An 11,582-nucleotide genomic window follows, 5' to 3' on the forward strand; every position below is an offset into this window, starting at 1 on the left:
GACCGGCGCTGGCGGCGGATAACAGGAGAGCAACAGTGGAGGCCGTCCAACAGGTGAGCCAGGACCTTGTCCCTCTCCCACCACCAGCAGAAAAATCATATGCAATGGCTGCCTCGGTACCGCAACCGGGCATATCGGCGACGGGGTCCACCCCAAAACGGGCCGTGAAGCATGCTGCGGCTCCGGTCGGGAAGACTGCTTTAAAGCAGCAAGTGGCGGTACAGGTTGCAGCGACGGCCATGAAGCCGAAGCCGAAGGCCAAAAAGAAGAAAAAAGTGGCGTCGAAAAGCGCGGCGAACTCAAAACCCGCCAGCATAGTCGCGCCCTCCACATCAGCCCCATCGTCAGACCCCCTCCCGCAACAGCAGCCAGAGGAAGGATGGACTGTTGTCGGGAAGGGCGGGAAGAAAACAAAGGGGGCCAAGGCTAAGAAGCCTGCGACGCAGTCCCGCAAAAAGCGACACAAGCTCCACGTTCCCTCTTCTTCGGCTGTCGTCCTGACCCTTCAGCCGGGAGCGGAGGAGCGTGGCATAACTTATGCCAAGATCATGATGGAGGCGCGGCGTGGGATCAATCTTGGGGAGATCGGCATCGATGCGATGCGCTTTAAGCGTGGTGTTACCGGTGCCAGGATATTGGAGATACCTGGTGCTTCCAGCACAAGGGAAGCGGATGCTCTAGCCGCCAAATTGCGGGAGGTACTAGGCGAGGCTAATGTGAAAGTGACCAGGCCAGTGAAGTGCGCAGAGCTGCGTATTACTGGCCTGGATGACTCGGCCTCTGCTGAAGACATTGCGACCGCGGTCTCACGTGCAGGGGAGTGTTCCGTCGAGCACGTAAAGTGTGGTGCCCTGCGTTCTGGCCCGCGGGGCGCAATGTCAGCCTGGGTAAGCTGTCCGGTGACCGCGGCGAAGAAGGTGGCGCAGGAGGGGCGCGTTCTGGTGGGGTGGGTTTCCGCAAGGGTCTCATTAATCGAGCAGAAGCCCCTCCGCTGCTTCCGCTGCCAGGAGCTAGGCCATGTAAGTGCTACGTGCTCATCACTTGCGGATCGGAGTACCATTTGTTTCCGCTGCGGTGAAATGGGCCATAAAGCGGGTGAATGCTCTGCTACCACTGCTCACTGCGCCCTTTGTGCAGAAGCAAAGCGACCAGCAGAACATCGGCTTGGAAGCTTAGCCTGTAAGGCCCCCAAGCCAAAAAAAGGCGGAATGCGGAAGCAAGACGGTGCTCGGGCTCCATCACGCTCCGCTCTGGTACCTGAGGTGCCGCAAACGGAGGCAGCAATGGAAACGCAGTAATGGCCCCACTGCGTTTCCTACAGGCCAATATCAACCACTGTGCTAGGTCCCAGGATCTTTTACTCCAAAGCCTGGCAGAGTGGGAGATTGATGTGGCGATTGTGTCTGAGCCGTACAATGTCCCCGCCTGGGATAACTGGGCGGGTGATCTAGATAGCTTGGTGACACTAGTTGCACAAGGCGGTACTCAAATAGAGCAAGTGGTCAGGCGACGGGGCTGCGTATCAGCGGTAATTAACGGATACACCGTCGTGGGGGTGTATTTCTCGCCAAATCGCTGTCTCGCTGATTTCGAGGAGTTCCTCGTCGTGTTGAGAGATATGATCGACCTCGCGCAGCCACTGCCTGTTCTTCTGGCCGGGGACTTCAACGCCAAGTCCGTGTCTTGGGGTTGCCGGGCAGGTGACGTGCGCGGTACTCTGCTTGCAGACTGGGCGGTCGCCTCTGGGTTAACACTTATTAACCGCGGAACAGAGCTGACATGCGTGCGACAGAGGGGTGGCTCTATTGTAGATGTCACCTTCGCGAGCCCCCCTCTCGCTCGCTGTATTCAAGACTGGAGGGTTCTGGTGGACGTGGAGACGCTTTCGGATCACCGCTACATCCGGTTCAGCGTCTCCACGCCCTCGACGGCTAACAGTCGATTCCCGACTGGTGAGCGCCATCCGCGCTGGGCGCTTGGAAGCCTTGATAAGGAGCTTCTCATTGAAGCTGCCATAGTGCAAGCCTGGCTCCCGACGCCGCAGGGTGACGATGTTGATGTGGAGGAGGAGGCCACTTGGCTTGCCAACGCAATGGCGCAAATATGCGACGCGAGCATGCGGAGAGTGCGGTCAGTCCCGCGAAGGCGACAAATGTACTGGTGGTCCGCCGATATCTCCCAGCTACGCGCTTCTTGCGTAGCTGCGAGGCGGGCGTACACCAGGCATAGACGCCGTAGACGGCGTGACGAAGAGGAGGAGGCGCGGTTATACGCCGTCTACAGAGACTGTATCGTGACTCTCCAGGACGCGATAGGCACAGCAAAAACTCGCGCATGGGAGGAGATGCTCGAGGATTTGAACCACGAACCCTGGGGTCGGCCTTACAAGAGGGTGAGGCAAAAGCTTCGCCCTTGGGCCCCGCCCCTATCTCAAACTCTGGAGCCTCGATTTCTGGAGCAGGTGGTGACGTCCCTGTTTCCGAATCGGGGAAGACATTCTCCCCCGCCGATGGCATCCACAATGACTGTGCAGGAGGAGTATGCTGATGAAAATGTCCCTGTGGTCACGCGTGACGAGCTCGCAGTGGCGGTGGAGCGGCTCAAAGCAAAAAAGACCGCTCCCGGCCCTGATGGTATCCCAGGGCGGGCTTGGGTACTGGCGCTAGAGTCACTTGGACCCAGGGTGGAACAGCTCTTCACAGAATGCCTCCAACAGGGCCAATTTCCCCGGAGGTGGAAGACCGGGAATTTGGTCCTGTTGCAGAAGGACGGACGCCCGCGCGATTCGCCCTCGGCTTACAGGCCGATCGTGCTGCTCGATGAGGTGAGCAAGCTCTTTGAGCGCGTTTTCGCAGCTCGCCTCATCGACCACCTGGAGGGAGTGGGGCCGGACCTGAGCGAAAACCAGTTTGGATTTCGCCGGGGACGGTCCACCATTGATGCGATCGCTGCGCTGCGTGACCTCGCAGACAATGTGGCTGATGAAGGTGGAGTGCTTTTGGCGGTGTCTCTTGACATCGCCAACGCTTTTAACTCGCTACCATGGAGTTGCGTAATTGAGGCGCTCCGCTATCACAACGTGCCCGAGTACATGGTGCGATTGCTGCAGTCCTACCTATCAGAGAGGGCTGTGGCGTACCCCACACGCCGTGGATGGATGGAAAAGGAAATGTCGTGCGGTGTTCCACAGGGCTCGGTTCTTGGGCCTCTCCTGTGGAACATCGGTTACGACTGGGTCCTGCGCGCCACTTATCTCCCGGGTGTAAGCGTGCTCTGCTATGCGGATGACACCCTGGTGACTGCGCGTGGGGCCTCGTATAGGGACGCGGCCCTCCTTGCGACCGCTGGTGTTGCAGAAGTTGTGCGCCGGATTAGAAGACTTGGTCTAGAGGTGGCCCTGGACAAGTCAGAGGCGATTTTGTTTCGTGGCCGTCGAAGGGCGCAGGCTGCTGGATCAGCCATTCAGGTGGGCGGTGCGTCCATCAGCGTTGGTTCCACGTTGCGCTATCTGGGCATCGTGTTGGACAGCAGCTGGACATTCGTGGAACACTTCCGTCGCCTCGCCCCCCGGCTTGTTGGGGTGGCCGGGGCACTTGGAAGTCTGCTCCCGAATCTTAGGGGGGCTGGGGGCGCGTGCCGTCGTCTTTACACCGGCGTCATTCGCTCCATGGCCCTCTATGGTGCGCCCATTTGGGCTGACTCTTTGAGTGTCCGTACCAGACCCCTATTGCGTAGACCGCAGCGGGTCATGGCGCTCAGAATCGTGAGGGCATATCGCACGGTATCCTTCGAGGCCGCGTGCGCAATGGCGGGGACGCCCCCGTGGGACCTGGACGCCGAAATGCTGGCGGACGTCTATCGCCGCGTCGCCGCGTCCAGATCGCACGGGATCAACCCATATCTGGAGCAGGTCCAGCAATGGAGGGCTGATGCTCTCGAGCGGCGATTCAGTGAGTGGAAACGACGGCTCGAAGAGCCCAGCGCAGGAGTAAGGACGGTCGAAGCAATCCGACCGGTCCTACGTGAGTGGTGCGACAGGCGGCATGGGGCCATCACCTTCCGCCTGACACAGGTACTGTCCGGACACGGCTGTTTCGGGCGGTACCTGTGCAAAGTCGCCAGACGGGAGCCGCAAATGGCTTGTCATTGGTGCGACTGTCCGGAGGACACGGCAGACCATACTCTCGCCGTGTGCCCCGCGTGGTCAGAGCCCCGTGCTCGCCTGGTCGCAGTCGTCGGCCCTGATCTCTCCCTGCCTTCCATAGTTCGCGAAATGGTTGGCGGCGACAGATCGTGGTCCGCGGCTATCACATTCTGCGAGTATGTGATGTCGCAGAAGGAGGAGGCAGAGCGGGTCCGCGAGAGAAACCCTTCCGCGGATCCGATTCGGCGTCGTCGTCCTATTGGGCGTCGTCGCCGTGTCGCGGCCGCTTTACACGGTCGCGACCTGCCTCCCTGATGATGGGCACCGGATGATGGAACGGGGATATAATCCATCATCCGGTGCGGAGAGGCGGCGTGAGAAGTGTTCCACTCACGCCGCCCCCCCAGGAAGGTAGACCTGGCGGCCTCCCGCCACATTCGCGTTGGGCCTGGAGACAGGCTGCCGCTGACGGGTCTGCGGACGCGGTTCTACCGAATACCCGCGGCCCCGTCAATAAAGCGGCACGGCGGAACACAGTGGAGTTTAGTCGGTAGGACCCTGCACTCAGTAGGGTGAGTCCGACATAACCCAGGGCTCTTCCCCCGAGTGCCCTGGGTATGCCTAAATGCATTCTCCACTATAAAAAAAAAAAAAAAAAAAAAAAAAAAAGACACATACCAACTTACGAAGGCTGCATTATTTCTCAATAACATGGCTGGCATCCTTCTCAATATTATGGAGTGTGGAGGATACAAGTTTGAAACTGTATTATTGGCGCAATATTTAGCAACCCTACAAAATATTAATAAAACAATATAATACTATTTATTTAACACACAGAAAACAATACTGAAGAAAGAAACAAAATGTTGATCAAATTAACAATAATTCGTGTAGTGTGATAAATTGATATCAGCGCCATCTATCGTTTCAAAGTTGTAATATCTTTAGCCAACAGTTCATGTTGTCGTTTTTTATAATAAGATATAGATGGCGCTGAAGCAAGGGCGGTGATAATTAATTATAAAATATTCAAATTAATTAAACGTTAAAATTAAGTACAGACTTTTGTGGTAAAACAAAAACTGGAAACCTTTCATCTCAACAGCAGTTGTAAAGTTTTATAGTAACTATAGTATTACCACAGACTAATAATAATATACTACGTATACAAGTATTACCTAAATTATCTGTGGTTTTATTTTCTTCACAAAATATCTTTGTAAAATATTCAACTTGTTCTATGACGATAAAAGCAGTAAGTACAGTTTAGAGCATTTTCCGATTTTTAAATGAGGTCTGTGAACGTTAAAATAAATAATCGATGATTGCTAAAGGTGAAGATATTATAAATGTACTAGAAATTGCCATATACATAATATATCCATAATTAACCACAAGTGAATAATAATATTCCCTAGATATTTGCATAATGATATTGAGGTAGTATATTAATTAACTATCTCATCTTGCCTCTAGCCGTCTATTAAATATACAGTTGTGTTATTTTGCAGTGCTATCCCTGACTGTAGGCAAATGTCCTTCCTACTAATATTATAAATGCGAAAGTTTGTGAGGTTGTGTGTGTGTGTTTGTTACTCTTTCATGCAAATACTACTGAACCAATTACAATGAAATTTAGCACACATATAGAGGGTAAGTTGGATTAACACATAGGATAGGTTTTATCCCGGAAATCCCACGGGAACGGGAACTATGCGGGTTTTCCTTTGAACACGCGGGTGAAGCCGCGGGCGGAAATCTAGTTATATAATACATAATTATATAACGATGGAATACGTAGAATATCTTGGAATAATTCTATGGAATAAGCCATAAGGGATTAATTTTAGCTAAAAAATGTAGCTCATTTGATAGTTCATTATTTTAGTGTATAACCACATAAAACTAACTTAGGTACAGCCCGCGGCATCGTTCGCGAGGTTATAAGAAAATGGGTACGTATCATAGGAGAGGATCTTCTCATCCCAAATGATTTTTTTGTTGCAATAAGGCTAGTTCACTATCCATAACCACAAAAATCATATTATCGATAATTATCTTGAAAACGCTGGCTGCGTAGAAAGAACACACACTTTCTTATTAATATTTAGGATTCTTTATAATAAAGTAAGTGTATAAATGACGTTTTGGCGGGATTCACTTTAACACTCAACACTTTAAATTACTTTATTTTTACTTTAACACAATATTACACAAGTTACACAAGATCCACAAGATACACACAAGGCCGATAATCGACATGAAATTTCTTATATGTATTCAACAAAACATTTCGCTAGTGCGATGCAAATCTAAAGTGTCGCCATCTATTGGTAACTTATGAAACTAATTGTCGTAACTTGACATATTTAAACGTAATTAGACATTCCGCCCACCAAGGACTAGTCCGTAACAAAAAAACAACTAAAATATACCTCTAAACAAAACAAAACATAACTAAACAAAACGTAACCGCCCACCGTGATACATCAACGTAGTGGCGTTAAACTAGTAACCAAAAAAAAAAAAACATCTAACACTTCAGTCAACTGACCTTCTAAAGTTTAACAATTTTATAAGATATTCTATTATCTAATCATTTTATTTAGGCAAAACACTAATTTTACTTAACGGTCGTTTTAAATATCCATTCTTACACTTAATTGTTACAACGCGAGTTATATTATCTGATCCAATATGTTTGTTTACAATTTTTCCTAAAATCCATTTAGAAGGTGGAACGTTATCATCTCTAATTATACAAATATCATTAATATTAGGTTCTTCTAATTTCGAATTCCATTTATACCTCTGATTTAAAGTAACCAAATATTCTTTAGACCATCTACGCCAAAAATTATTTACCATTTTTTGAATAACATTCCATCTTTCTAATTTATTTATATTACAATCATCATAATTACGATCACTTATATTTATAACCGGTTCACCTATTAAAAAATGACCTGGGGTCAGTGGGAGAGGGTCATCCGCTTCGCTACTAATAACAGAAATTGGCCTAGAATTAAGACATGCTTCGATCTGTGATAGTACTGTAGCTAATTCCTCATACGTTAAAATACTGTCACCTATGACCCGTTTCAAATGGTTCTTAGCACAACGCACTCCGGCCTCCCATATCCCTCCAAAATTAGGTGATTGCGGCGGTATAAAATGCCACGTCGTAGATTCTAATGTAAGAAGTTCCGCAATTTCATTAGGTAAATTAGATTTAGCCGAGTCAAACATTTCTCGTAAATGTTTGTCCGCACCAACAAAGTTTGTGCCATTATCACTGAACAAATCCTGGCAACGTCCACGTCTAGACGTAAAGCGTCTAAAAGCGGCGATAAATCCCTTAGCGGTTAAATCTGTTACAGCCTCAATATGTATAGCCCTTGTGACCATACACACGAAAAGACAAATGTAGCCTTTATAAGACTTTGCCCCTCGACCTGGAGAAAACTTAATATTGACTGGGCCTGCATAATCAACACCAGTTGCCGTAAATGGCTTACAAGGCTTCAGTCTAGTATCTGGAAGCTGTCCCATCAGCTGCACTCTCGCTGCTTTCGAATATCGTAAGCACGTGAGGCACTTCCTATAATGTTGTTTTACTAGATCCCTACAGCGTATTATCCAATATTTTGTCCGAATGTAATTCATCATGATTTGCGGTCCACCGTGCAAAGTTTTTTCGTGAGCATCCGATATTAACAACTGGGTAAGATGAGACTTAGCTGGCATAATAATCGGGTGCTTCGTGTTATGGTTTGCGTGAGCCTTATCAATCCTACCACCGACTCTTAATATTCCATTTCGATCTAAAATGGGACAAAGAGTACGGTGGTAGGATTACGAAGGGGACTTCTCTTCGGTATATCCCTTTTATTCTCTAAATCCTTGATCTCTTCATCAAACGCAATCCCTTGAACCTGTTTAATACATTTCTCTAATGTTTCATTCATTTCATTTACTGTTACAAACTTCGGCAAAATTTTTCTTTCTTCCTTCTTCAGTAATATTCTTCGACAATAAGAAATGACCTTTAGCATTTTAGTCAAATTAGAAAATTTTAACCATTCAAAATCTTCAAATTTATCTTGTTTAACCATTAATGATACTTGTCTTCTTTCTTCATCCGTATCCACTATCTCTGGATTTTTCATTTCAATATTTCTGTTCTTCAACCATTCCGGTCCGTACCACCATAGTGAATGAGAAAGTAATTCTGTTGGAGTCAAACCTCTAGATGCGCAATCAGAAGGATTGGCTTCGGTTGAAACATGACCCCATTGATCATAATCCATTATAGTTAAAATCTCTGATACCCGATTACTTACAAATGTTGTCCATTTGCTTGCACCGCCCTTCAACCATGCTAAAACGATTGTAGAATCAGTCCATCCGTAAATGTTATCTTTGCATACCTTCATCACTTGAGATACTTCGTTCACAAGTTTCGCAGCAAGCACAGCTCCACATAACTCTAAACGAGGTATAGAAACTTCCTTCTCTATAGGTGCTATTTTTGTTTTAGCTGATACTAACCTGACATGTATGGATTCATCGTGATTGATGACTCTCATAAAAACTGCAGCAGCATAAGCAGATCTTGATGCGTCTGAAAAGACATGAAGTTCAACATGACTTTGACTAGTGCAACAAATCCACCGTGGTATTTCTACTCGTTGAATGTCCTTGCATTGCTGTCGTATGTTAAGCCACATTTCGTTCAAATCTTCAGGTAATGCATCATCCCAATCTAAATGCGCCTTCCATATTTTTTGAATAAATAATTTAGCAACAATGATTACTGGTGCAATCCAACCCATTGGATCAAACATTTGAGCAATATTAGATAAAACTTGTCTTTTCGTGACTGGAAATTTTATCTCCGGTAAATTAATTGTATAAACAAATCTATCTGAACTACGATTCCATGAAATTCCTAAAACTTTTACCATATTATCAACCTTAATTAGCATAGATTCTTCCCTCTCTTTATTCTCATCTCCAATATATTTTAATAGTTCCTTACAATTAGAGCTCCATTTTTGAAGTGTAAATCCTCCAGATTTCATTAATTTGTTCATTTCATTGTAAATAATTTTAGCTTCTTGTAACGTATCACAACCTGTCATTAGATCATCGATATAATAATCATTTTTAGTAATTTCTGATGCTACTGGAAATTTGAGTTTCTCATCTTCTGCTAAACGTTGTAAAGTTTTAACAGCAAGATATGGTGCACACGCGGTTCCAAATGTTAGAGTGAGCAATTTAAAATGTTTAATTGGTTGATCCGGTAAAGTTCTCCATAAAATTCTCTGAAAATTTGTCTGTCTTGGATTAATACGTACTTGACGGTACATTTTAACAAGATCAGCCACTATACAAATGGGATGGGTTCTCCACCTCATTAATATATGTCTGAGATCTTGTTGGATTTTTGGTCCAATCATAAGATCATCATTTAATGACACATTATTTGTTCCCTTACTAGAAGCATTAAAAACTACACGAACCTTTGTCGTATCTTTATCCTCCCGTACAACAGCATGATGCGAAAGATAGACGGCCGTTGGATTATCTAAATCATCTTCTTCGACTAAAGACATATGATTAAGAACTAAGTACTCTTCTATTACTCGTCTATATTCCTCATATAATTTAGAATTATTCTTAAGCCTTCTTTCTAAAGCGAATAATCTATTCTTAGCTATATCCATCGATTCTCCATACTGGCACTCAGGATCCTTATTTTTAAATGGCAATGTAACAACATACCTTCCATCTCGATTTCTCTCAGTTGATTTTTCATATAGCTCTTCACACAATTGTTCCTCTCTTGTAAATTTCTTAACAATCATATCTGGTTCAGCTTCTAATTCCCAAAACCGCTTCAAAAAATCATCGTTAGTTCTAACCTGTAAATGAAAACTGTTAGCCTTATATTTATCTGAAAGTGAATCAGATACCTTGCCCGATAAAACCCAACCAAAGACCGTATTCTGCGCTATTAAATTTCCTTTGGGTTGTTTCATCATACCTGTTAATAAAATCTCAGCATAAACTTCTGCCCCTAATAAAACATCAATCTTACCTGGTGTTGCATAACCTGGGTCCGCTAATTCTACATTCTCGAGTTCGAGCCATTTAGGAGCATCTAATTTCACACATGGAAGCATAGACGTAAGTGAAGTTAATACATAAGCCTTAACATTAATAGAAAATTCTGAGTTATGACGCGATTTTAAACATATGGTTACTACATGTTTAATATGCATTTGACCATCTCCCAGACCTGATACTAAACTATTAACAGATGTACGTTTAAGACCGAGTAACTGTACAGTTGCTTCAGTTACAAAAGACGCTTGCGAGCCTTGGTCCAACAATGCTCGTACCATAAATAAGTTACCATTATTTGACTGAGCCTTAAGTAGTGTCGTAGCTAGCAGAACATGATAGCTTTTATGCTCTCTTTTGGCAAAATTTGCCACAATCTTTGATTCTACTAGCGTAGACGAAGTTTTATTCTCAATCCCATCATTTTCTTCTTGTGTCCTTTGAGTGTTTTCAATGAATCCTGTCTTCTCTAAATGCAACATAGTATTATGTCTACGTCCGCATTTCTTGCAACAAATTGATTGTCGACATTTACTTACAATATGTGTAGGTTGCAAACAATTAAAACATAAGCCCTTACTCTGTACGTGATTTCTTCGTTCTTCTACTGTTTGCTTCTTAAACTGTGTGCATGCATTTATATAATGATTATCACCACAAACTGAACATACATTCTCTGTCTTCTTATTCTGTAGGATAGCTCCGTGAAAAGAACTTTTAACTAATTGCCTCTTTTGTGACGTCTCATGTCTTATAGGTTGCTTTCCAGAATCTACCATCTCTAAACTCCGAAATCTTGCTTCTAAAAAATCCACTAACTGTGACCAAGTTGGCAATTCATCGGCACATGACATGCTTATCTGATTCTCCCATAGTTTATGTGATTGTACATCGAGCTTTGAAACCACCAAATAAATTACAATTGCATCCCATGTTGCTGTTGGTATTCCCATATTATTTAGCGCTTGTAATACTGATGTAGTTGTGTCCAGAAGTTGCTTAATCGCTTGTGCAGATTCAATATTAATTTGTTTTTGTCCAAATAATTTTTTAAGAACAGCATTTAAATTATATCTTTTATTATTGTATCGTTTTGTTAATTGGTTCCAAGCTTCTTGGTAGTTTTTATCAACAGTAGCAAAATTTCTTAATAAATTCTCAGGTTCTCCCGAGACACTACTCTTTAAATAATGCATCTTTTGCACCGGTGATAATTTTTCGTTATTATGAATTAGCGACAAAAACATATCATAGAATGTCTGCCACTCCTCGTATTTGCCCGAAAATGTTGGCAAATGTATTC

At 44.9% G+C, this 11,582-nt stretch overlaps 2 protein-coding genes across 2 annotated transcripts; both read right to left on the reverse strand.

The window, feature by feature from the left end:
• Positions 1-4,496: 4,496 nt before the first annotated feature.
• LOC149898729 (uncharacterized) lies at positions 4,497-7,894 on the reverse strand. Its single transcript, XM_090114846.1, has 2 exons — positions 7,114-7,894; positions 4,497-4,618 (listed from the first exon to the last, which is right to left on the reverse strand). Exons 1-2 carry the CDS (start codon positions 7,892-7,894, stop codon positions 4,497-4,499), a joined length of 903 nt encoding a protein of 300 aa, XP_089970972.1.
• Positions 7,895-7,971: 77 nt separating this feature from the next.
• Positions 7,972-10,761, reverse strand: LOC149898730 (uncharacterized). Its single transcript, XM_090114847.1, has one exon. The coding sequence runs from the start codon at positions 10,759-10,761 to the stop codon at positions 7,972-7,974; it is 2,790 nt and encodes a 929-aa protein (XP_089970973.1).
• Between the last annotated feature and the right edge of the window lie 821 nt (positions 10,762-11,582).

The sequence above is a fragment of the Colias eurytheme genome, chromosome 22 (assembly GCF_061535395.1).
Source record: "Colias eurytheme isolate Ceu_HAF_F1 chromosome 22, ilColEury1 Martin Lab GWU primary, whole genome shotgun sequence".
Taxonomy (NCBI): Eukaryota; Metazoa; Arthropoda; class Insecta; order Lepidoptera; family Pieridae; genus Colias; species Colias eurytheme.